The 27,293-nt window shown below is 42.8% G+C and overlaps 1 protein-coding gene across 1 annotated transcript; it reads right to left on the bottom strand.

The window, feature by feature from the left end:
* Positions 1-460: 460 nt before the first annotated feature.
* On the bottom strand, positions 461-27,293 carry SH3BGR (SH3 domain binding glutamate rich protein). Its single transcript, XM_063180852.1, has 7 exons — positions 27,037-27,293; positions 20,472-20,657; positions 14,178-14,258; positions 7,517-7,714; positions 4,390-4,419; positions 2,275-2,382; positions 461-948 (listed from the first exon to the last, which is right to left on the bottom strand). The coding sequence occupies exons 1-6, from the start codon at positions 27,079-27,081 to the stop codon at positions 2,317-2,319; spliced, it is 606 nt and encodes a 201-aa protein (XP_063036922.1). The 5' UTR covers positions 27,082-27,293; the 3' UTR covers positions 461-948; positions 2,275-2,316.

Below are 27,293 nucleotides of genomic sequence, written 5' to 3'. Positions count from 1 at the left end.
GTTAGATTAGGTATCTGGAGGAAATTTTTCTCTGTGAGAGTCCTGAGGCCCTGGCAGAGTTTGTCCAGAGAAGTTCTGGCTGCCCCTGGATCCCTGGAAATGTCCAAGGCCAGGTTGGATGTTGGGGCTTGGAGCAGCCTGGCACAGTGGAAGGTGTCCCTGCCCATGCTGGAATGAGATGATCTTTATGGTCCCATTTCAATTCAGGCCATTTAATGATTCTATCATTTATGCAACTGCTAAAGTCAAATGTCCCTGGATCCCTGGAAATGTCCAAGGCCAGGTTGGATGGAACTCTGAACAACCTCAGATAGTGGAAAGTGGATGATCTTTAGGGCCCTTCCAACCCAAACCCTTCCATGATTCTATGATTCCATGGTTTTGTAGAGCCCACAACCCTAAAGATGGAGAAAACATCTGCAGCAGAGTGAAATCAATGCTTTTGCAGACAAAGAGCAGATACGACAGAAAACACATTTATTTCAACTGCTGCACAATGGGAATCTCAATCATTTTCAAAAGCCAGCTGAGGGAGAAGTGACTCACATGGCTTGTGTACAGGAAGCCTCTTTGCAGTTTTCAGTGCTGAATTTCTTTTCCTCTGAAGTCACAGGGGTGTGAGTGCTGCTGAGTGGCAGCAAGGTGCTTGGCAGTGTTTGGACATGGAGACAGACGTGGTTCCTGCCCTGGAGAGCTCACAATCTAAATGTGACATGGACAAAACTATCCCAACACACAACAATTGACTGAAATAGCAGCTGTCAGACAGCAGATCCATTTCAACAAGCAACTGGAATACCAAATATATATATAAAGGTTACAGGTGGGACAGAGTGGTGGCTGTGCTCTGTTTGTGTTTTTGTGTTCACACAGGCACTAAAGGTGGCGGTGCTTTGCTTGAGAAAGGGATTTTCTTTTCTTTGGTGGGGTGGCTCCAGCTGGTGCTTCCTGAACAAAAACAAAGAAAATTCAATTAGAACTCAGCACTTCTGTGAAGTCACAGATCTGAACTCTGGACAAGGCTGTGATGAATTAATCCCCCTGCAGCAGATGAAGCCGGATTTGGGAGAGGCAGCATAAAAGAAGTGATGGATTTCCTGCCCTGCTGAGGTGCTGGGAAATCCCACCTGCACCTGGCTGGTGAAACCTTTGGCAGCTCCCTCAGAGTGTGAGTCAGCTGGGAACCCAGCCCAGGACAGGCTGGATGGGGCTGGGAGCAGCCTGGGACAGTGGAAGGTGTCCCTTCCCATGGCAGGGGGTGGAACTGGATCATCTTTAGGGTCCTTCCCAACCCAAACCATTCCATGAGTCTATGGATCCTAAAAGAGCATTTTGTGTCTGTGATCAGGCAAAGTCCCATCACCCAATGGAAAATCTGCTGGAAATTCCAACTCTCTTTTAAGTTTGAGTTTCTCCCCACTAAGTGATGTTGGGAGAGTAGCTAGGAATTGGAAAAGTACAAGGCTGTAGCTAATTCTAAGTCTTGTACCTACAAGATAGCGTGTCTTTGGGCTTAGCTATAGCATGATAACAAATAGTGAAAAAGACATGAGAAAAGAGAGATGTAACTTCTAAGGAATAGAGAAGAGCTGATGTTGTAGTGTAGCCAATAGACAGTGTAAATTACAGAATATTCATGAGCTTATTACTTGCTGTATAAGTGTCTGACGCTCTCTTCAATAAACGAAGCTTGCTGATCTCATATTGATCGTCTCAAGTTTTCCCTGCACCCGACAAATAGCTCATTCTGCAACAAAGTGATTTTCTCATCTCTATTTCAGTGCAAGGGAGCAGGGACAGAAGAAGGAGAAAACCTCAAAACCTGAAAATTAAAATTAGAAAGCACATGCTGACAGAACTTGAGCAGTGCTGGTGTGTTCACACATCTATACAGGACAAACCCTGCCAGGTGCTTCCTCTTTTGAGGTTGTAAGTTTGGACTATTTTCAGTAATTTTATACTGAGTCATATTTCTCCTCAGGTTCCTCTTTCATACCAATATTTTAAGTTTTCAACTAAATTTGAGAGAGGAATTCATGTGAGGCATAGAGCTCCTAAAAGCTGCAGTGGAATCAGTAGCTGAGTAAGAGAGGAGAGGGATGAAATCTTATTCCATGTGAAGTACAAGCTACAACAGCTAAATCTGCTTTTGAGTCATCAGCTGGGTACTTTGTGCATGGAAACTTCACCCATCCACAACAATAATTTAAAAAATTGCTGATTTATGTTACTTTAAGGGTATTTAGAAACTGTGCTTGATCTCTCAATATTTACCTGAAAACCTGTTCAAGAAATATTGTGCCATAGGGAGCTGTACTAAGACTCTTCCTGCTCCTCCACCTCTTCCTTTTCTTCTCCCTCTCCTTGCTTTTCTTCTTCTTCCTATTTTTTTAAATAGAAAATATTTGTAGTTACCATATAGGAATTGAAAGAAAAAAAAAATAAACAGTCTTGAAATGCAAAGCTCTGCTTTTACAACTGTTCTCTTTCTAGTAAATGCATTTGAGATTCAAAAACAGAATTAATGTATAGAGCTGGAATATAAAAACCCTCTTCTTAGGTTAGAACACATGGTTAAGCTGCAAATAGGGGCTCAAAATCAAAATAAGAATATGAAATATGTGTAAATATGATAAAAAATTTAGTATTTTTAATTATATACACTTTGCCGAAGCAGTAAACAACTAAAGATTCATGCCATCGGGACTAGACTCCTGGATGATCTAAAAATCACCTGGAACCAGATAAAATAGCCTGCTTTCTATCTCTGAAGTTCTTATTTCTCTCTTTTATGCAGCAGAAATGACACAATTGAAAGACAACAGCCCTTTGCTTCAATCAACACTTATCTGAAAGCTGGAATTTGTGTGACACAGACAACAATCTCTGCTTATTCTTTTTCTAGAGTAAATGAAGCTCTACTCTGAAAAAGAGCTGGAAATTGCTTTGAGGGCTCCTCTGCTCCTCTTCCAGCCATCTCCTGTCCAAAGGCACTCCCAGGTGCATAAATCCATTTATCTCAAGCTGCCACCCCTTCACAAACTGCTTGGACTGCAGAAGTGATGTGAATTTCTTCCTGGCATGATCAAATAACCAATCAAAGAATCAATAATGAGCTTTCAGCCAGGACTGCAGGTCATACACAAGCACAGATTTTTGGTTTTCCTCCCAGGCACCTCCTGTCTGTGCAGGAGTCACACCTGAGGTGCTGAGGTGAAATCCCTGCTTGGGAACGGAGCTGTTGGAAGCAGATTCCTGGTTTCAGCTGTTTTTCAGGGAAAAACATTGCACTAAAGAATCATTCTGCAAAACCAGAAATGCAATACAAACATCTGTGGATGAGAAGTTCTTATGGCAAAGGAGTATTGCCTCTCTGGGCATTTTCCCCCAGGAAAGGTGTCTTTTTTATCTCATGAGAACTCTGACACAGGGCCAGGAGAGCACACACACAAGCCACATCTTTCAGATATTACCAACTTCCATCCAAAATTCAAATCAATTAACTTTTACAGGAGGAAAAATTATTCTTTCTCTTGCTTGAAGCTTTAGTTGGTGGTGCCAGGGTAACACTAACCAGGCTTGGTGACCCTCAGCAGCCTCTCTGCACTCTGCTGATGGCTCCAGGAGCTTTGGGGTAAGGAAAACAAATCCTGTGAGGAGCAGCTGAGGGATCTGGGGAGGTTCAGCCTGGAGAAAAGGGGGCTCAGGGGGGACCTCAGTGCTCTGCACAGCTCCTGACAGGAGGGGCAGGGGAAAAAATGAGAAGAAATGGCCTCAGATGGCACCAGGGCAGGCTCAGGTTGGAGACTGGCACAGAAAATTTCCCTGGCAGAGCGGTCAGGCCTTGGGCTGAGCTGCCCAGGGAGGTTTGGAGTCACTGAATTGTCCCAGAGCAGTCTGGATGTGGCCTTGGGGACAGGGATTGGGGTGATGGCACTGGGTGATCCTGGAGGTTTGGGCAGAGCAGAGAAGTGTTTGAGGATTTGCACCTGGCTGTTAGAAATTCTCACGAGGGAAATATCTCCTTTATGGGCAGAGCTGCCTAAATTGTCAGAATGAGTTTTCACACTGAAAATGCAATCACAGCATGGTGTCAGCCAGTGATTATCAAAGATGGACTTGTCATGGGAGTCCTTGGCAAATTTTATTGAAGGCTCTGTGACAGACAATTTCCCTTCCATTTACAGCTTTTAATGATTAAAGGCCCATCTCTGTTCCCAGACAGCAACACCACAATAGGACCAATCATTATCTCTAGCAGAATATGACTGTGGTGAGTTTACTGTCATGAATAAGAATTTCCCAGCTTTTGAGTGAAGCAAAAGGACTGAAAAGGAATTAAATACACACAAACAAAAGATGATTATAAAATATCCAGGTGTACTATACCCCTGTTGCTGCATGCTCTTCCTCTCCTTCCTACAGAAGAGATACAAAAGAAAACATTGAAAAAATAAATTAAAGAAAGAATATCAGAAATGAGACAGGGTAAACACAGCAGAAGTTAAACACTGAATTTAGGAAAATTATGTGGAATTCACTGGATTCATTTGGAGATACTGTCCTCCAAATTAACTCACAAAGCACATTCAAGCTTAACTTTTATATTAGAAAAGGACTATAAAATCATTAAATTGAGCTCCCTTTTCCTCAGTTACTTCCAATCAAAACTGCTTCATTGGCAAGCAAAGATTTGGAGCTGGGTTTTGTTTCCTTGTTCAGGTGGAGTTTCTATGGGTTTTTTTGGTAATTAGCTGGTTGACAAAATGCAAGTAAATCAGAATTATAGAGTCTTATCTATGCTATATATCATCATTCAGAATCTGGCTTGTGATTCTGCTAAGTGTTGTAGGCTGCAACAGATGCCTTGGCTCAACAGGGAATAAAAAATAATACAAGCTGGTTTTAGACTGTAGACTGAGCAGAAGTGATGAGAGAGATAAAAAAGAAAAAAAAATAATAGAATTTAATGTTAGATGCTAAGCTGGCTATGGGGGAAAGAGCTGATCCTACACAAAACCCCAAAGACAAGAGGCAAATGTCACTGTGCCACACAGAAGGCTGAGGGGTTAATTTGAGTTCTCATGGAATGACTTAAGGGAGTGAGCTGCAGTGCCAGGGTTTAAATATGGCCTGGGGAATTGCTGAGACAGGATACAGACTTGCATTATAACATGATTTTTGAACATGTTTCTAAAATAATTTTGCCCTGAAGGGAGCCTGTACTGAAAACTGATTTAACTGGGACAGCACTTAAAAAATACCCAAACCTCCAAGCTTAAATCTGAAGTCAAAATCAGACACTGATACCACAGAAAATTTATCACCAGCACATGGAGTGACCAGCAGGCTCCATGTGAGCTGGAGCTCAGTCTTCTCTTCAGGAAACTCAAAACCAAAGGAGACAAAGCAGGAATGGGAGGCACTGCGTCCATGCAGGCAAAAAAAACCCCTGGAACTTCTGCATTTCTGCATCTCCCAGGAGCAGCAGCAGGATTTGGAGAGAGCTGCAACCTCTGCATGAACATCCCCTGATGCTGAGCTCTGGAGCCTCCTGAAACCTGGAGCCTCCCTGCAGCCCCAGGGCTGAGCCAGCCCCAGTTTGTTCTGGTTTCTCACTGGTGAAGGCTGAGGTGACTTCCAGAATTTTCCACAGCGCTGATATTTCTCCTGCAAAGCCACTGGAGAAAAGCTGGCTTGGTTACACCCCACAAATGGGAGTCATTTTGGAGGGGGTTTGGAGCAAACCCCCTCCAAAATAAGTAAATAAGCCAAAATTCCAGCACTGAATTCCCACTGGAATATTAATTCAGCCATGGAACATAAAACTGCCATCTTTCAAATGTTTGTGTTGAAAATACCTCTATCCTTTAGGAGTTAACATCCAGGGGAGATACTCTGATGGAACCTGGCAATCTTTGAGCATCTTTGCTTTCATCAAACCCTGCTCAGGTTTGGAAATGGTATTTTTACTTTCTTTTACAAGCAAAAATTGAGATACAGAGACAAAAGGTGGAATTCATCTCGCTGTATCTGCCTCAGAGCTGCTCTTCTCATCTAACCCTGTCCTCTGTGTGCTGTCTGTAGTGAGTGAGAATAGCAGAATTCCTACAGAATGATTCATGCCATCCCAACAGAAGTGATAATTGGGATGAACTATAGCAAGGCAGGCAGATGCCACAGCACTGAAGTGATTTGTCCTGGGTGACACGAGAGGTGGGTGGTGGAACAGGGCAAAAAGTGTTTTCTGTGCTCTCTCCTCTGCCTCTTCCCTCCCTGAAAAGCTACAAAGAAATCTGTATTTTCCACTTTTAACTCCAATCCTTTCTGTGAGAAGTGGAGCAAGGTGCTGGTTGCATAGGAGTGGTGCTGCATGATGCCAGTGCAAAGCCTCTCCTCCACAGCTGCCTGACACATTTGCAGATAAATTCCAACATTCTGCTCTCATTTGAAAAGCATTAAAGCAGAATGCCAGCCAGAAGGGCAAGGCACCCAAGCCAGGCAGCATTTTTGGCTCCTCTTATGAGCCAAAAAAAGGAGTTTGATGGCACTCACCTGCCAGCTGAAATTCACAGCAACATGAAAAGTGCTTGGATATAATTTTCCTTAAGGAGGAATTTAGTTCCCACTGAGGACTGTCTGTCCTCATCACTGTTTTGAAATTATGAGTGGGACTTCCCAGTGGCTGAGATGTGCCTGAGGCTGTGTAAAAGGCTGTGTAAAAGGGGCTTTTCCAGCCCAGCAGTGACCAGATCAGTCACTATTAAAAAGGGCAGTGGGGAAAGGCCTAGAGAGAGATGTTTCCTCTGGAGAAATATTGCAGCTAGATGAAAAAAAAAAAAAAAACCCACCCAAACTCAATTTATTCTGATCTTTGATGTAAGAGATGATGCATTTGTGCTGGATATTCCCCAGGGACCATCTGATCTCCAAACACAGAAGAACCTGAGAAGCAGGCCTGGCTCCCTGGGAAGAGTCAGCACCCAAATAAAGCCACCCTTAAAGGACACCCTGAGCTGCACTTTGAGATCTGGAGTACCAGGGCAGGAGCAGACAGCAAGGAAAACACTGGCCTCCCTTTCTCCCTTTCTCCTTTCCTCCAGGGGATTCTGCAAGGCCTGGAGAAGTCACTGTCAGATCTGCAGCAAACATTTACAGGCAGATTTATGAGTGCTGCACTTGCTGGCCATTGAGAGCAGCAATTTGTTTTTTTATCCAGGCAGGACTCAGATGTCTAGTCCTAAATTACCCTCCATAACTAGACTCTGGTTCCCAATAACCATCAAAATAAAATGAAAAGCTTGTGGTAACAAGTGGCAAAAGGCAGCTGCTGATATTCAAGAATCAGAGGAAAGTTTTATCCAGGTATGATATCATCCTGATATCAAAGAAAACACATCCAAAAGACATTCTGCAATCAGTCACCCTGGGGCATGCCAGGAGGCCTTGTGGGTTTATGTTCCATGTGCTTAGCACAGCTAAAACCCTCAGATCACAAAGAGAAAGGAGAAATTACCTGTTGACCTTCTGGTGGTGTCTGGTCAGGCTGAGCCTCTTCAGGAGCTCCTTCTTCTGCCTTGTCTTCTGTGTGTGCCTCAGTTTCCTTTGTGGCATCAGAATGTTCATCCTTGGAATCAGATTTATCTTCTGTGGCTTCTGACTTCTCCTCTGTGGCTTCTGACTTTTCCTCTGTGGCATCAGACTTTTCAGTTTCCTGGCAGCAAAGGGGAACTCATGGTCAGCTTCAGGGCACATAATCAACAACTCATTTCTATAAAATTCTTGAGTTTCTTGTTTTTGGGAAAGTGTTTTTCTATTTTTGCTTCAGCTGTCAAATGAAAATACCTCCTTTTAGGGTGTATTTATCCTGTGAAAAGAACACTTGCTGGCATGCTGACCAGGTGGGATCTGTGTGGGGAAAACATGAATTCAAGCACTTCTCAGCATAGCAGGTTCTCTAATCTTCCTCTGCAAAGTTCAACAAAAACCAAAGTTCATGCTGATGACACATTTGAGTTTCAGGGCAAAAAAACCCTTTTCCCACCAGCATGAATTCCAATTAAACATCATCCAAAAGCTCCAGGAAAACAGGAGTAATAAAGGATTTCACATTTAGTCTCTTAACTTTCTTGCTTAAAAACACCAGGAAACTCTTCCCACATCAGTCGCTCAAGCACATTTATTCCAGCACCATAACCAAGCACCTCCTGGGAAGTTCTTTGTTTGACAAAAATCCTGGTGTCCTTTCAGCCAGGTGGCTCTGAAAGGTCACAGTGGCTCCCACACTGTGTCAGACAAAAGGAGGCCTCGAGTGGCACAGCAGAAATACGATGAAATGCAAGAGCATGAAGTGCAAAGTCACCTTATTTGGGGACAGGCAGTTCTGGATCAGACATTAGAAAGTGATTTTTCTATTGCACTTTAAGAACTTGTCAGTTAATGATCATCAAGGAACAAAAAGATGGATGTATTTAAGTAAGCATGGGATAACTGAGCCATGAGGGTGATGTGACAATAAAAGAGGTAAAAAATGTGATCCTCACATGCATGAGCCTCCTCAGATTGCTCTGTGCCATCCCAGTCACTCAGGCTCAAAAAGGAGAAACTCAGCCTGGAGCAGGTGCAGAGAGAGCTCCAGGAACATCTGAGGGAGTGGAGAGCCTGTCTTATGAAAGGGGGACAAAAAAAGTTCATTGCTTTCATCTGTTGGAAGTGATGCTGTGAGGGGATATGGTGGCACTCCCAAAATAGATCAGAGTAAACATCAGACAGGGATAGGACAGGGAGGAGTGCTGAGGGAGATGCAAAGTGAGTACAAACTGGCTGTGAGGAAAAGTTCTAATCATCATCAGTGGGAGATTTCAGAAGTGATCTGTAGTAGAGAGGTAAAGGACCTTACTCATTAAAAGGAAATTTGACCCCCTCTGATGGGCGTTATCTGGGGTGGGTTCCTCTGGCACTCAGGGGAGCTCCTGTCCTGTGCCATCCTGAGTCCCACAGGCTTTGGGAAGAGCAGCACATCCCTGAGGGGGCACAAACTGCTTCCCCATCCCTGTGACCCAGCTCTTACAGCTCAGCCCCCTGCTTGCTTTGGGGTTTGCTGCTTTTCCATCATTTAATTTGTCTCCACAGTTCAACAGAAGCCCTCATTCATGTTCCCCTGTCATTTAAACTTCACAATCCTCCTCCATGTCCCCATGATGATTTCCTCAGCCAGTGCTCTCGTTCTGCAGAACAGGGCATGGCTGGCTGGCTTTTATCCCCAGAGCTGCTGGCTGAGGGGTCTTTGTCCAGGATGTGCTGTGGGACATAAGAGATGGGCTCCTGATGACATCTCTGCTGGATGGGGACAGAAATGACAGAAAGGAGCTCAGCAATGTTAGGAAGCAGATTTCACAGCAGTTTGATGTTTTTGCTGAAACCTGACTGCCTGCAAGGCTTGGTGCTCTTTTGGCAATTGTCTCCTGAGTTGTGGAAAGTCAGTTTTACATCCAAAGTCAGTTTTACACCCAAGTTCCTTGCAGTGAAAGGAGAGTGGGCACAAAGGTCCCTAAGCTCTCCTTCCTCTGGAAGTGGAACAGGAGGTGATCAAGATGAAAAAGCTTTAAAAAGCAAAACTTTCCTAGCTCACAGCACTTTCACACTCTGTCCCACAGCTGCACAAGGGTTGCTGCCAGCACGTGGGAGATGCTGGGGAGAGGGATGAGCAGCTGGAGGGGAGCAGAAGGAGCCAGAGGAAGGAGGAGGGAGAAAAGAGAATTTCTTTTTCTGGCAATATCGTCTCATTTCAAGTGCACATAAAACTGGGGGCTCACTGCACTCTGGTGCTGGTGGCATTGTTATTAAAAATCTACAGATCTACAGAGACATTTGTTTGGCTTGGTTTGTTGTTTATTTTTTTTTTCCCAGAAGCCAAAAAGTGTTTGAAGATTGAAATATGTAGTAACACAAACATACACTGAAATTCTCTTGTGCAATATTGTGTTAATACGTTATTTTCTTAAGGAAATGGAAACTACCTAGAGGTACTTTCTTTGCAGAAGTTCCTCAAATGAAAAGGACAGTGTTAATGAAAATTAAATTAATAGAATCACTGACCATGATGTGGGTTGAAAGGGACCTTTAAGATCATCTCTTTCCAACCTCCTTGCCATGGGCAGGGACACCAGACCTGGTTATTCAGAGCCCCATCCAACCTGCTCTTGAAATAGATTGAATATTTATTTTCAGCACAAATATTAACATTTCATTAAAATCCATACACTCAGGATTTTTGGCTGGGACATAAAATACATAAGAACCACAGAGAGCACCCTGATTAAAATGACCCTTTTGTGTGAATCCATCTCAGATGAATCACATACTTAGATCATAAGGCACAAAAAAGAGTTGTAGCGGAGAGAAATAAACTCTAGAAGCAGCATGTTATCAGCCAGAACACACACACACACACAGACTTCTTGTTAATTATATGGAGAACTCTGACATTCAGAACAGCATTGCCACACTGGCTCTCCATAGAAACACAGAATTTCATTTTCAGCGAATTCAAAATGAAGTACCATTTCTAAAGATTGGCTGACATGTCATTTTCTCTTTAAATAAATTGCACACAGCACAAATTTGTAATTCAAAGCAGATTTAGGAGAAGCCTTTTTCCACTAACTTAAGCTTGAGTATCTACAGATTTGGGGATATCAAGATTCTGGATATTAAGATCAAGAATAGTGGGATTAAGGCTTCAAGCATGCACAGTATTTGAAAACAGACCCTGAAATCACATGAATCACTGAGTTCACTGAGTCAGACTAAGCATAAAAGTGGTGCTAGCTTTAAAAAAATGCACCCAGCTTTTGAGACTGACACGCCTGACCCCAAACATAAAAACTACACGAATTATAGCTTAGATCTACACGTGTATCCTATTGGGACATCACTACTCAGGCCAATAATCCAAGATTAAACAGGACCTCTGAGAAATCTGTCACAGATTTGAGTGATCTTTGGGTCTTAAATCTCAGCCTGCCCTGAACCATGTTTGGAACTAATCCAGACCAGGTACTCCTTCAGGTGAGGAGGTATTTGGTATTAACAGATTAAATTACTTATTAACACAAACACTACATCTGCTGCTTCTCTCAGGCACAGAAAACTGTTCTGCTCAGCCCTGCTAAATGGTGCTTTAGAAAACACAAAAACCATTGTGGTCAGGAGGGAACAGGAGAGAGTGTGATGGGAGCTAACAGACCCTTGCTGAAGCACCACAAATATGGATTTGTTTCCTGTAAAATCACACAATTTTATGGGCACATTGCACCCTTTAAGGCAATAGATGTACTTGGTATGATAAAATCACAGAATCACTGAATTATTTGGGTTGGAAGGGACCTTAAAGATCATCTTGTTTCATGGGCAGGGACACCTTCACTATCCCAGGGTGCTCAGAGCTCCATCCAGCCTGGCTTTGGACATTTCCAGGGATCCAGGGGCAGCCACAGCTGCTCTGGGCACCCTGGGCCAGGCCCTCCCCACCCTCACAAGGTGAATTTTTTTTCCTAAAATCTGATCTGAACCTGTAAATTTTCTGCTTGAATCCACTCCCTGTGTGCTGTCCCTGCATGCCCTGGCAATTGTCTCTCTCCAGCTTTCCTGGGGCTCCTCCAGGCCCTGCAAGGCCACCCTGAGCTCAGCCCAAAGCTTCTCCTGTGCAGGTGAACAATGCCAGCTGTGCCAGCCTTTCCTGCCAGCAGAGCTGCTCCATCCCTCTGCCCATCCTGGAGCCTCCTCTGGGCTCTCTGCAGCAGCTCCAGCTCCTCCCTGGGCTGGGGCAGGGCTGGATGAAGCACTCTAATATACAGAATACACTAATTTATAGAAACAACAGATCAAGAGAATCTGCAGAACTGAATGTGTATTTTGCACTCAGCAATGGCAATGAATTGGCAATAAATTTAACTACAAGTATTTTGTTGGGAAGTTATAATTTGCTGAGGGAGCCCCAAAAGGTTCATCTGCTTCCTCAGATGGAAGGAAATAAGCTCAAAACAGTCCTGGTCAAGATGCTGTTGGATTGTTCTGTGAAACAGCACCATGGCCAGTAAAGAACTTCTCCAGTCTCGGTGCAGTATGAGACAAAAGATGGATGGGAAAAGAAATAGAATGTTTTAAGACAAGAGTATCAAACAGGTATCAGCTTCATATTAATCTTTGTCATGTCTCAGCACAGTAAAAATCTCTAGAAAGAAAATGCTCACTGCCTTGTGGTGATTCCATGCTTCATAGTTTTCTTCTTCATTCCAGAAAAGCAAAAACCCAAAACCCACACATTATTTAAAGAAGGGATTATTAGGAAGCCTTGTCATATGTGTCACCATCACCATCTCTTCCACGTCTGATTTATAATTCCAGATTTATGCTGCTGGAAATCAGTGTCACGAGCCATGCATTGTGCTTATCTGAGGTGGAGCTGGCAGAGAATGAGGGGGCAGCAGAAAGAGCAGCAGAAGCAGAGCAGGAGAATTCTTTTCTTGACAAAGCAGGCAGCCTCTGCTGCAGTGAAGATGCTGAGAAACACCTCTGCAAGAAGTGTGTGTGTATCTCACAAACAGGAATAGACTCTGAAAGAGAGACTGTCAGAATTCCACATTTCACAGGGACTTTACAAACACTCTCACTTATTTGTGCTCTCTGGCCTGAAGCCACCACCAAGGCAGCAGTTAATCACTGTAAACAAGACTTGCCTGCTACCAAAGGCACTGACAAACAAATCTGCCCAGCAGAATGTACCAAACATATTATTTTCAACATTTCCAAGGCTGTCACGAAATAGAAACAGTAATAGCCTCTGCTGACAGCTGGGAAGGAATGAATTCTGAGAAATTGTTACTTTGCTGCACAGATATGGAATCTACCAGGACCTTACATGAAGAAGCAGATAATCTGTGGAGTGGGAAGGTGGAAAAATGCAATTTTCTTTATCTCACTGATTCTCCACATATCTTTTATAATGCCTATAATATGTAATACCTGCAGTCCTTTAAGCCTTTCATGGCTTTGTGGATGTTAATTAAATGAATTCTCACAAGACCCTTGTGAGGTAGGCAAGTCATTTTTATTTCCCTGGGTGGGAGATGGCTCAGCTAAAGCAGAAAGTTTAAATCACTCTCCTTATCATGCAGGGACTCAGTGGCAAAGACATCTCTAACAACTGGGATATTTAAAACACCCCTGAGTGCGTTTTCAGCTGTGGCTCTCAAAGCATTTAGCAAAGGGTCTTTTTTTTTTTTTTTCCCTCTGCTTTTACAGAAGAGGATAAAGAAATATCTCCAATGGTGTTTTTCACTCAAAGCTGCTGCAGTTGGACCAAGGCAGATCTCCTGCTCCAAGGCACCTCCCAGCCAGGTCACCACAATGCAGCAGAGCTCTCCTGTGGCTCTGGCTTGTCACTCTCTTGATTAATTCCTTTTGTTGGCTCACCCACGTTAAAGATGGTAATATTTCATGAGCTCAGGGTAGCAGAGCTGAAACAGTTATAAAACTTCTAATTAGAAGAAGATTGTAATAAAGAAAAAACACATGTTTCTGTAAAAAAAAAACACTAGGGAAAAAAAAAAAAAAGAAAATGGAGGGTTTTTTTTGCCAGAAATGTATTAGAACATTGTCAAAATGTGATGGAGAACCACAGGCAGAGTTGCCAAAGGGACTTGGAGAAGGGCTGGGTGAGCCCTTTCCTCCTGCAGAGAGAGGGAGAGAGTTCCATGGTGCCAGTGAAGGATGGGATGGGTCTGATCCCAACCCTGTGGTGGGGACCAGGACTGGGCCTGCCCAATGTGGTCAGGAGCAAGAGGTTTCTTGTAAGCAACACCACCTAGAAATTGTGTGAGGGAGCCTGCAACACTTAAAAGCTGAACATAATAAAACACTCTTCGTGTCAACAACAACAACAAACCCATCAGCTGGAGCCATGGTAACGAGCCTGCAGTGAAAGAAGGCAAGAAAGAAGTATTTTCTACTATTTACTGAAGCAGCCACTTTTTTCCCCCCTAAGAACACTTTGCTGCTCCAACATCTAACATATTGCTTGCCACTGCCTCTTAAACGACATGCTGAGTCACTGCCAGTGTTCATCTTTTATTAAAATCAAATAAATGATGCCCATGGAAGGCAGAAGTACATACCTTTGTGCCTGGAGGAGGAGCAAGGCCCAGGAACGAATAAATGATATTTTCTTCCTTGGCAGAGAAAAAGGATTCAAAATCCTAAGAAAGGAACAAACAAACAACAGAGAATTGGTATCAAAAATCAAACGAAAAGCACAGGAGAAGAGGCAAATTAAGGAAGTTTTGTTATCCCCAGCCCAGGCAAATCCTACCTAGATGAGAATGACCATGCATTTGTACAATTGTCTGCATTATCCCAGGCCCAGGAAGAAAACACAGATAAAGGGAGTTTCACACAGAGTGGCAAAATGAAGAAATGAGCAAATCTCTCCAGAGACTTACACTTTAATTACATCCCATCCATGCAGAATCAGATAAAATTAAGTGTCTCATTTTAACGTGCCTCAGCTGTACACTCCAAGGCAAAGCTATTCTTTGAAATGTTAAAATGAAACTTGCTGTGAGTAAGGACACAAAATACCCTGGAACTTCTTTATGGCAAATAAAGGCAACAGTCAACATGATAGCTCGAGTGAAATGGTAACAAGGAAACTTCATTTTAGAGAAAGGCAGTCTGGTTAGAAAATGATGTTATTTTCAGACTAACTTAGGGAAGGGTTGTGCTGTTCTCTCGATATCCATGTACCAGCCAAAATGTCATGTGCACTGGTGAAATGAAATTATAAATCATTACATTAAATGCCTGTTTTCAGTGGAGATGGAACTGAGAACATCAGAGATGCCTCCCATCCTGCCAGCTACAGCTTGCATGCCCTTTACTGCTTTCACCTGTACAGCACTCTTATCAATTAAGGAAGTTTTGCTATCACTACTATCACTGGGAACTTCACAGCTCACATCTTACACAGGTAAAATCAAGAAATATTTAAGTTCCAGCAGAATCTCCAGTTAGAGTGACTGGCCCAGCATCCCAGCCAGCTCTGAGACAGGAGACTGAACATGTCCTGCTGAGTCCTACCCTGCTGCCTTGATCATGTTATCATCCTTCCTCTAATCCCAAATACCTCCAGGAATAGAAGCCTGTAAATAATAAGGTGCTGAATCATCCTTGAGACTTGTTTGTAAAGCCAGGGGAAGGAGCTGAGCTGTTTTATTGAGCTGTTTTAGTATTTCCACAGTATAAATTATTGGAAAGGCTGGAGTGGATGGTTTTGAAGTCACTTTAATGCCAACAAGAGTGGAATTGATGACATTTCAGTGCAGTTTGGAAGAGCTTTACAGACAGGACAAATGACAGCCCAATTCAGTGATTTATCTGAGGGACAGATTGGCTTTCACACAGTCACACCCAGGGGGAACTGCTCTGTCTGGGAGAAGCCCTGGAGCACATATTGCTGCTGCTCCAGGGCACCCATTTCTCAGACCATCCTCTCATCCAAGCCAGGCACTGTCTGCATCTGGCTCATGGATTAAGGATTGGATCGTGGATTTTTTTTCAGCAAACAAGAAAATGAGGATTTTCTGCAATTTGAAGGGCTGGAATTTGATATGGCCACACAAACACAGGAAATTTCCCTACTCAAAGCAGCCTGAGCCAACCTTGACAAGACATGGCAAGAGCTGGGGAACAAAGAGAAGACAACAACAAGGAAAAGCCATGAAGTGGACTTGATATTTTATAGGACTTTTTGAGGAAAAGTAGCCCATGGCAAGTGTACTAAAATCCTCCAGAAACACAAAGCCTTGTAGATAAGCAGACCTGAGGACACAAGTAAAATGTATGAATGACCAGACAAGTCCTTATCAGAAGTGGGAATAATCTTCTATGATATCAGGGGCTCCTTGGCAACAGGGAGTGTGCAATGACATCCCACAGGAAATGGAAGGTCACTTATTTCCTTACATTGAGGAGAAAGCTATCATGTATTAAATAAGAGATAAAGGAAAGCCCACAGTGATCATGGAATAGTTTTTTTATGGTGTTTCTGCAGCCATGCTTTACTAATGGTGACTTGTTCACATCTCCATTTGCTGAATGACTAAAGATAACTGTTCCCATGGCAGGCAGTAAGAAAAATAAGCAGGAGCAATTTACTTCAGGTAAGCAATTATATTTTATCTGGATGAAAAGACATAAATGGTCTAAGTGGTGCAATTCGTCAAGTGGACAGCAGCAGAAAATTCTTCCCCCAGTGCTAGGAACAGCACCAGGTCAGAGCACACAGAGAGAGCATGGAAACACCATCCTTGGAGTCTTTTGGAATTCAGAAGGCCAAAGCCCCAGGCAATATAAGCTAACTTTAAAGCTAACCTGCTCTGAGTAGCAGGCAGGACTACAAACCTCCAGAGGTCCCTGTGTTTTCATAAATTTGACTTCAGCAGTTACATAAATGATAGAATCATAAAATGGCCTGAGTTGGGACAGGACCAAAAGATCATCTCATTCCAGCCTGGGCAGGGACACCTCCCACTGTGCCAGGTTTCTCTAAGCCCCAACATCCAACCTGGCCTTGGGCACTGCCAGGGATCCACGGGCAGCCAAAACTTCTCTAGACAACCTTTTCTAAGGCATCACTACCCTCACAGGAAGGAATTCCTTCCTAATATCTAATCTCATCTTCCTCTCTTCAGTTTGGAGCCATTCCCTGTGTGCTGTCCCTGCATCCCCTGGCAATTGTCTCTCTCCAGCTTTCCTGGGGCTCCTCCAGGCCCTGCAAGGCCACCCTGAGCTCAGCCCAAAGCTTCTCCTGTGCAGGTGAACAATGCCAGCTGTGTCAGCCTTTCCTGCCAGCAGAGCTGCTCCATCCTCTGCCCATCCTGGAGCCTCCTCTGGGCTCTGCAGCAGCTCCAGCTCCTCCCTGGCTGGGGGAGCTCTGCAGGTGGGAAATCACCTGAGCAGGACACAGGGACAAAATCCTCCTCTCACCTCTGCCCACACTGCTCTGGATGCAGCCAAGGACACAGTTGGTCTCTGGGCTGCAAATGTACATTCCAACATCAAATAAAAGCCTTACCTAATAATTCAGAGATGTTTTTTAAAGTGCACACAAGGGTACTTTATTCTACAGATTTCAGGTTACAGAAGAAAGCAGAGATTTCAGCTTACAAAGAAAACCAGAAGTTTACATCTCCTTTCTTTCTTAGTTTTCTAAGGGTTTTTGTCAAGCAAAAGAAAGGACAAGAGCCACAGAGTGCTCAGTATATTTAGCAAGTGACACAGATGCCGACGTCTGTCTAGACATGAGCAAAGAAGCAGCTTAAGAAAAAGATCAAATGAGGACATAATTGCCAGCACTGCTGGATTAGAATGGATACTTGAAATTGGTGCTGTAGCCAGGCTCACAAAATGAATCAATTTCTAATCTATTTCTTCAAGTGGCAATACCAAAGATCTAGGAGAAAAGTAAGATCTGAGTTATTTTATCAGCTATTTTATAGTTTTATGCTTCTCTGACCTCATGGAAATGCTGCTCCCAGGCAATGTATCTTTATAAAAATCCATCTGTAAGAATCCTCCACTTTGCAGTACAAGCTGTGGAGTGGAGCAGCTCTTCATGGTCACCCAGAAAATGAAGATACAGAAAATGTAACAGCAAGAAAGCAGATGTGCAGAGGGTTTTGCTTTTTTATCCTGCCATTCTATTCTAGCACAAACAGAAGACTCCTCACCTGTCCCCCTTTGCTTCCCACCACTCCAAAAATTTCACTGAACTGCAGAAGAGGACACTGGACAATGTCCCAAAGGACCATTCCTCCAAGGCAGGAACCATTGCCTCACTCTGATCCACTGGTTCTGACTCTCCTTTAAATGAGGTAATGAGGTGATCTCCTGAAAATAATGTATTTTCTGATGTCTGACTCGAACTTTCTTTGCTGTTATTTTCTTCCCTTCCAGCTCATCCCACCTCCAGTGGATGCAGAGCAGAACACATTTTACAAAAACATATTTTACAAAATCCTAGATAATTCAGGTGGGAAGAAACCTCAGGAGACCACCTAGACCAACCTCCAGCTCAAAGCAGGGTCAATACTGAACTCAGACCAATAATTCACTTTTTGCCACAGCCCTTAAAATAGTTGAAAGTTGTCATGTCTCTCTCCAAACCTCTGTTTCTCAGATTAAGAAAGGAAATATTTAATCTTGGCTTTTTATCTGCCAAGGCCAGATCTCCCAGGCCATCGTGATGTAATGTGTGTACACAGTGCACATGTGTGAATGGTAACCAAACATTGATAAGAACAACTGATAAGACCATTGATAAGAAGGGAAATGTGGGAAAATAGTGAACCCAGAAAGAGGAATGGGGGAAAATTAAATGTAACAGATTTGATCTAAAAAAAAAGACTGACTGTGAACAGAGAAAATAAAAATTAGCAGGAAGGAGAAAGGGAAAATATCTTACAAAAAAAATGAGAGGTGTAAAGAGCTTGACTTGTTTAGCTCAGCAAAATGAAGATTAATAGAGGATACAATCCCCATTTACAAATATACTGGATTGGGCTGTTGAAGCTAAAGGGTGATTTGGGCATAGCAGGAGATGGGAATGAACTGCCTGCATTTAGCCAGGCTACAAATCCAAAGGTTTTTAGGTGCCACAAGAGTGAAGCCCTTAAAAACTGATGAGAGCAATATATTTTAAAAAGACTTTCATGAATTCAGGATACTGCACTGGAGTCACACAGACCCTTGCAATCCTCAGGGATATTTTTAATAAAATGACTGAGGCCACAGGAGTGGGACACAGGGGAAGATGCATCAGACAAACATTAAGCAGCCTGAAACAATTCTGGATTTCTGGATGGCTCTGCTGGCAGAATGCAAATCCCCAGGGTATGATTGTAGAACATGTCACTTGGGAGGATTTTGCAGCAGTTTGGCAGCCCCTGGCCATGTTCTCAGCCCACATCACACTCCCTGTGCAGCTCCCTCGAGGCACCTTCCCCTGGGGAGAAGGGGAAGGCTCATGCACTGACAGGAGTCTCATTACCTTATTTATTTGGAAATAATGATGCCATAAATTAGGCTTGGTTATACACCCACTGGGATCATTAGCTCTGAGCTCTGAGAGCTGGGCACATGAGAATTCTGGAGACTTTTAGACTAATTGTAAATTTGATTCAGTTTTTAAATCAGTAGCTGCAACTTCTTTCCCCATGGAGGTGTTTTTGCAAAGGAGTATTTCTTCACTTGAATTTATTTCAATATGTAGATTATTTGGCTTCCTGAAACAGCTTCAGACATGCAGGAAAAACTGTCTATTTATCATTTACTGTTAAGACTGACCAGATGCAACACTTTATAAGGCAATTATTCTCTAATTCCTTATATACTTCTCCAAGGAACATCAGAAATATTTATTGCAGCACTGGCTGCCACAAAACCCAGAGTAAGATATATCAAATTATACTTTTTATTGGTGCAGATTGGATGCTGAAATGCACATGAGCTCCAACACACCAACTTCTCTTTTAGGAATTCTATGAGAAAACAAGGAAACAGCTGCACTCCAATATTCATATTATGAACTTTTGCTTTGAGAGCACTGAAGTTAATTCTGAAAACTCAGTGGCATGAAAATCCCAGTACAACCTTTCAGGAGTTCACACTGGATTTGTGCAGTAACTCCAAACCAGGCTCACTGTGTTCCCTGCATTCCAGAGCACTTTGCAGGTCCATTCCAGCCAGCAGATCTCAGCACTTTCCACACTGGGCATTTCCACCCAGACTGGGAGAAAATAAAAGGTCTCAGATTATCTCTTTTGATTCACAGTCCTAATATTCATGCTGGAACATTATTATCTTTCTGTGCTTTGAACAAACTGTCTCAAGAGAAAGAACCTGTTATAAGCACATAGGAAAATATAAAAGCATCTGATGAGTGCTACAGTTGCTGTTATGGAGGCTTGAATGTTTATTGAATAAGCAATATAATGCCACTAATTCAAACCACATTCTAGAACTATTCCAGTAAACAAACATTCCTATTTATTTGTATAATATAATGGAAAAAGAAGATTCCTATTCCCAGCTTTGGGTACCTCAGATATCTACTTGATGTCCTTGATAAGTCCAAACAAACAAAATATCAATACTCTTCATCAAAATTAACTGAAACTTCAAGAACTTTCTCCAGGCAGTTTTCCCTCCATTCATATTTTGCTTTCAAAAATAAAAAAAAATCTGTTTTGTTGCTTTTCTGTGCTTCAAAACTGTTTCCTGAGAATTGTTCTTTCACAGTGAATCTCAAGTTGTTTTAAGGAGTTGGTTTGACACCTCCTATTAATGGAAAAGAGTCCCTTTCAGTGAGAAACCACTCTCTGGAATATTTAAATTTCCCAACAGCTTCTTACCCCACAGTACCGCTCCTCGTTGAAGATCTGTGGAGGGAGGGGAATTCCATTCTGAGGCTTTTTTTCACCTGGGACATTCTCTCTCATCCATTTCCTGTTGTCCTCATCTCCTGCTATGTCCATTTGCTGGAAGTCAATCTTGTTGGCCTCTAAAAAGCCCACGACTTCTTGCTGCTTCTTTTTTATCTGGGTAGGGAAGAGGGAGAACAACATTCCTTCTTTAAAATGAAACTGGTTTTTTAAGAGCAACTGCTATTATAAGAATTCAGGCAAGTTTGTCAAGTTTAGAGAAGTTTTAGGTTGGAAAAGGCTCCAAGATCATTGAGTGCAATCTTTGGCCAAACCCCCCCTTGTCCCCAGCCCGGAGCTCTGAGTGTGACATCCAGTTATTCCTTGGGCACCTCCAGGGATGGGGATCTAAACCTCCCTGGCAGCCTGTTCCAATTCTTTTTCCATGGAAAAAAAATCTTCCTGAAAGTTGGAAGCTCCTGAAGTGGGATTCACTTTTCCAGTAGCCCTCAAACCTTTTGAAGCTGAGATTCAACACTTTCTGTCAGCACCCAGAGTGCTGCCACTCCATCCCTCCCACCACACAGCCACCCCCCAGCTCCCTTCTTTCCTCCCTGGATGCAGTGACAGCTCCAGCTGAGAAATGAAGCCTCCTACTGTGTTCCCAGATCTGGGAATGTGCTGTACAGATACCCATGGTGATCCTGCCTCAAGCCAGCAAAGGTCAGAAAATGTACAAATTTTCCTCAGCATGGTACAAATTTTCCTCAGCCTCCTTCTTCCTCCAACCTAAGTGACATTCAGCTTTCTGTGAGCCACATTTCTCTCGTCTCTGTTCTTTAAGGTTAGGCATAAATAAATTTCACAGGATCAGAATCACACAGTAGTTGGGATTGGAAGGGATCTTCCAAGGCAGGGTCACCTGGAGCAGGTGACACAGAACGTGTCCAGGTGGGTTTGGAATGTCTGCAGAGAAGGGGAATCCTTGCTCTCCCTGGGCAGCTGTTCCAGGGCTTCTTCACCCTCAGTGCAAAAAGTTCTTCCTCACATGGAGGTGGAACTTCTTGGGTTTTAGTTCATGGCCCCTGCTCCCTGAGATATAATATATTAATATGAGTCAAGGCTCAAGAAAATCCAGCACAGCTGAGCTCCTGTGCTTAAATAAATCCCCAATTACAGAACGACATTCCAGTTGGACCACGAAGAACATATTATGTACAAATAAATCTTGTTACACACAGCTTCTGTGACACCTGAAATTCACTCATGGCCCTTTTATTCCCTCTGATGCTGGTTCTGCGCAGGCACTGAGCTTATAACCCATCCATTTACTCTGAAAATGTAACACTCACTGACTTTCCCTACTAAAGGAATGCAGCTTTTAAAGAACTTGCCACCAGACACAGCTGGAATGAGGCATCAAGGTAATTTTTATATCTTGTGATTTGAAACCACATCCTCCAGATGTCAGACATCTGAACACCTGAAATTAAAGTGACACCAAGCTAGTGTAAATCAGAGGGACAGGCAATGAGATGAGAAGTAAGTCAGGGATTATGTATTTCCATAATCTAATAAAACAGAAGAGCTGAAGTAGAGTGATAGCCTATTATCCTGGAAAGATGAATTCTCATGAGTAGATAAAATTTCTTTTCCTTATACAAACAAAGAAGCATCTGTCTATACACAGGCTTGCTAATAAAAAATAACAAACATAAAATTCTGTACATTTTTGTGACAACAACAGAGGTTTGCAGTGAGCTAAAGAAAGTGCATCACTTTGAATGAAAACACTAATCCAAAGTGATCAAAAGCCATTCAGCTGACAGAGTTCAAAGCTGCTTATTTCTATTCCTATTTTCTCTTTTTAAACAGAAACAATCTCATTACTGCCCATTTAGCGGCAGAGTTATTTGCAGAACACATTCAGGCAGCAGAAAGGATTGCTCAAGGGACATTTCACTGGAGAAAGTGGCAGGATAATGCTTGTGTACATGGTTAATAAAATCTGCAGGAGCCAGCAGCAGGATAACATCACATGCTCTGAGAGCCAGGCCACTCAAGTGCTGGCAGCTGCAAGGGCAGGGTCAGCCTGTCCCTCTGGACACAGGCACTGCAGGAGACAGGGCTCCTGGAATAACTGCTGCTCCAGACCGACGCTGCCTCTGAGGAGATAATGGACATGGAGCCAGGGATCCTGTGCTCCCCTGCTCATGAAAGCTCTCACTTTTAAACTTGGCTTAATTTCTCTTCAGCCTGAGGTTCATAATGCACAGGCAGCACCAGGCCTGAAAGCAAAAAATTGCCTGAAAAAATGAATGCTGAGGTAAAGCAGTGAAGTTTCATGGAGTTATGCTGCTTAAGGAAAAGGCAAGGAGATTCTGACTATGACAACGAGATAAACAGAGCAGAGTGCGAAAGACGCCAATCACTTGTTTTTACCAATTTAATTTACCAAATCTAAAATTTTAAAAGTTTAACAGTAATAAAATGGTTATCAAAAGAGTAATACAATTAGAGTAATAATAATTTGGACAATTTGGATTAGGACAATATGAGACAATAGAAACAAAGAGTTACAGACAGTCCGGGTACCTTTTCCTGGGCAGCACAAGCCCAAAAAAGGATCCACGTTAACAGAGGATTAACCCTTAAAAGCAACAGCCTGTTGCATATTCATACAGTTCACACATGGTGCATAAATTCCATTCAAACACAGGATTCTGTCTGGGCAGTGTCAGCTTCTTCCTCTGAATCCTGACAGCGCCTGCGAGGTGGGAAGAAGTTTGGTTCTTCTGATAATGGGGAATAAATTCTCTTTCTCTGAAAGATTCAGGTGTCCTGTGGCTGCTACCTCGCTGCCAGTCCTTTCTTTAAAAAATGTATCCTACCTAGCACAGTTTCTATTTTAACATTTTTTATAACCTAAAACTATATTTAACACACTACTTAAGAGAATTAATACAGCATAACTTTATAACACAACACATAGAATATTCATTTGAATATTTGTGAAAAGCCAATCATAAAATACATGCATTTTTCACAAGAGGATGTGCTGTGCCTTAGGGCTCACCATCACTGGGGGTTTAGGCAGAGCAAAAGACTTGGGACTCAACCAAGTGTGAAACCACAAAGCAAACCTTTGTTGTGGGTGGCACTAAGTGGGCAACCAAAAAAATCTCTCCAGGAAGCAGCAATGACAGAGGGAAATTTAGGGTGTAACAACACAAAGGACATGCAAAGGCTTTCCCAGAATAAATGAGATGCAGGGGCTTGTTTGTGCCCTCCCTTGTCTGGTGGCATGAGAAGAATTCAAATTACTTGGGCATAGATTACTTGGAAAGTGGTGATGAGCAGGATATTATTTCAGCAATGCCAGTTTTTCTTTCAGCAAAGCTTGAGTTGCACCACCCCTAGCTACTAGTTCCTTAAAATCATAATAAAAAATTTTGTTTTAAATAAATGTTATCTAGCTAGAGTGTAAGAATTGCCAGAGAGGTTGTGGACTTTGCATCCCTGGAAGTGTTCAGGGCCAGGCTGGCTGACAGAATCACGGAATGGTTTGGGTTGGAAGGGATCATCTCATCTTAAAGATCATTTCACTGCAACCCCCTGCATGGGCAGGGACACCTTCCACTGTCCCAGGCTGCTCCAAGCCCCATCCAATCTTGCATTTCCAGGGATCCAGACGCAGCCACAGATTCCCTGGGAAACCTGTGCCAGGGCCTTATCACACTCACAAGGTAAAATTTAATCTTAATATTTAATCTAACCCTTTATTCCTTCATTTTAAGGCCATTCCCTGTGTGCTGTCCCTGCATCCCCTGGCAATTGTCTCTCTCCAGCTTTCCTGGGGCTCCTCCAGGCCCTGCAAGGCCACCCTGAGCTCAGCCCAAAGCTTCTCCTGTGCAGGTGAACAATGCCAGCTGTGCCAGCCTTTCCTGCCAGCAGAGCTGCTCCATCCCTCTGCCCATCCTGGAGCCTCCTCTGGGCTCTCTGCAGCAGCTCCAGCTCCTCCCTGCGCTGGGGCAGCTCTGCAGGTGGGAAATCACCTGAGCAGGGCACAGGGACACGATCCCATCCCTTGCCCTGCTGGTTATGCTGCTTTTGATGATGATTTGAAGGGGGGAAAGTTCATTAAATGTCACCAAAAGCACAGGAAATAGAAGTATTTTAGAGGTGTCATAACCACAAGCAGCAGAAAGCAAGACTCTAAGAAGTCCTCTTTGAGACATGAATCCTCTTTCTCCCACAATTCAGAATCTTGCAGGATTCTAAATTTTAAACACCCCTGTGACTAGCAGCAACATTATTTTATTTTTTTATTGCTTGCTCCAAGCCAAGCATTTAGTGCTTTTTAGTGCTATAAATAAATGTCTCCACTTCTGCCTGCCTTAGTGAATAGTTCAATATCAGCTAAGTCTGGAGCAGAAAGATAATAAAGCTGGAGATATTTAAAATAAATTTTTGAAGCATCAAGGGGAAAAATACAGACTGCAGATTTGCCCCAGAGCCACAGTGAATTATAACACTCCTGCATCTGATCCACAGCACCAGAATGTCACTGGGTTCACTGCATTCCCTTGCACAAAGTATTTATTAACATGAAAACCACTTGCAGTGGCTAGGGTGACCATGTAGTACATAAAATAGAGAATTTTTCATTCTTTGCCAGTGATCCTCTGCTGATTTACACCAGAGGCTTGGCCCATCTTATCCTGAATTCAAAATCAACACCATGCATTTGATGGGAACAGCCATCAAATTTGAAGAGTTCACCAGTACTAATAGGACAATTTAAACTTCCAATTTAAACTGTTTAGGGATTAAATTAATTCCCCTCAGAAAAAGCTGTACATGCTTGATACAACATTTCTATTTAATAGAATAGGATTTTGGTGATATATTGAGGTTTGTGCTAACTCTCCGTGTGAGTGAATTTATTTTATTTTATTTTATTTTATTTTATTTTATTTTATTTTATTTTATTTTATTTTATTTTATATATACCAGAACTCATTAAAGGTTTGTTGAAAGATACCTTCCATCCATACTCATCAGAAAATGTGGAAAACTACTCCAGATGTACTTGGCATTGCAGTTCAGAATTAGTGATCTGAACCCATGCTGAGATTGCTACAGATATACACACACCCATCACACCAGAAAGGAGCAAATACAGAGGAATATCACCCTGTGAAGATTCCTTAATTTTATTTTGGAATCTATAGATCAAAATAGGCCAAACAGCAGCAAGAAGAGTGCTCATGCAAAGCACATGGCAATTTATAAAATGAATGTTTCATTACAAATTGTGAGCTACCAAACCTGAAAATCCCAACTTTCTCTTCTTTTTTTTTCCTCTTGTATCTGAAGTTTATTATTAAAAATTTTTAAAAATTTAAAAGAATGCTAAATATCAATAGTAATTTTAGAATGTAAGGCTTAGGAACAGGCTGGTGAGAGAACTGCAAATTTCCTCAGCAAGGAAGGAAATGAACTTCAGTAAAGGACCCTTGGTTCATTTCCTACAGATGATGGTCCCATAAATGGGGGGTGTTTTTTGGAGCTTTTCCACTCTGGAATCTTCTTAAAGAAATGCAGCTGGTGTCAGGGAGATAGAGATGTAGCTGGAGCTCTGTGCAAGCCCCAGGCAGTTTGTTTAGCCGTGTCACTGGGAGGGAGAGGGAGGCAGTGCCAAAGGAAAACTGCAACCTGAGCTCATCTGGGAACTGGATATAAAAGGAAACAGTCCTTCCCCGGTTCCCACCTCCCACGGACTTCCAACCTCCCTACTATTCACATGCCCTTCCCTTCAGCTGATACTCTCTGCTGACAGCTACAGCAGTAGATCTCAATGCTGAAAATCATCAGTATAGCGTTTCAACAGACACACACACACCAAAAAAAAAAAAAAAAACCAAGTAAAAAACCCCAACCAAACACCAACAAACAAACAAAACCCGAAAATCCAAACAAATATAAACAGTTAAACCATCCCCAAACAAAAAGCCAAACAAGAAAAAACCCATAAATAAACACAAACAAACAAAACCAAAAAGAAGACACGAAGGAAACAAAATACCTCCCAAAAACCAGGAAAAGAAGGAGCTTGGGAAATAAGTTTTTTTAACTTTATCCAGCTCCCAGGTTCTTTCTTAGGCAGAGTTCCCCCTTTGCAGGAGCAGTGTCCTGAAGTCTCTTTTAAAAACAAACACTTAATTTTCTTCTGTAAACAGTCCAGCGTCGCTTTTGCACAAACACAATACCCACTGTTTCCTTCTTCAGTTTATATATATTGCAAATAATTTCCCAAACAGCAGTAAATCTATGAAGTGACAGGTAATTTAGATGAAAATGTTGTAAAAGCTCACACAGACAGGAATTCTCTACACCTTGAGCAACCTTCAAGAATAAGCTGGTCAGGGCAGAATAAAAATAATAAAATGCTAAGAATTCCAGTGGGTTTTTCATCACAGGCAGGCTCTTTTCTGGCATTTCCTGGGCTAATTCCCCACCCTGATCCCAGGAGGATGTTAAAGGTGTCACCTACCGCTGTAGAGCCCGAAGATGTGGCCACAAACACTTTGATCACCATGCTGGCAGCGGTGGGAGTGAATCAGCAGAGCAGCCCTGCTACCCACGAGTCACCACGATCCCTGGAGGAATCCAAAATGTCCCTGAGCTCCTGGGCTAAGCCGGGTGCTAAATGGATGCTCCCTCCCCCCTGCAGCCCGGCTGCTTTGCCCTCTCTCCCTCTCCTCGGGGTCCCGGGTTTTCCCACTCCATTGGCTCTTGGGGTATTTTGGG

Source organism: Melospiza melodia, chromosome 2 (assembly GCF_035770615.1).
Source record: "Melospiza melodia melodia isolate bMelMel2 chromosome 2, bMelMel2.pri, whole genome shotgun sequence".
Classification (NCBI taxonomy): domain Eukaryota; kingdom Metazoa; phylum Chordata; class Aves; order Passeriformes; family Passerellidae; genus Melospiza; species Melospiza melodia.
This window is presented reverse-complemented; position numbering and strand designations above follow the sequence as displayed.

What these genes read in the sequence shown, in the direction of transcription:
- SH3BGR (XM_063180852.1), bottom strand. Translation starts at nt 27,081, where the DNA reads ATGGTGATCAAAGTGTTTGTGGCCACATCTTCGGGCTCTACAGCG. An exon ending in ACGAGGAGCGGTACTGTGGG is followed by an intron (nt 14,259 to 20,471) that starts GTAAGAAGCTGT and finishes TTCCTTTCTTAG; the next exon opens with GATTTTGAATCCTTTTTCTC. An exon ending in CTCCTCCTCCAGGCACAAAG is followed by an intron (nt 7,715 to 14,177) that starts GTATGTACTTCT and finishes CTTTGCTGCCAG; the next exon opens with GAAACTGAAAAGTCTGATGC.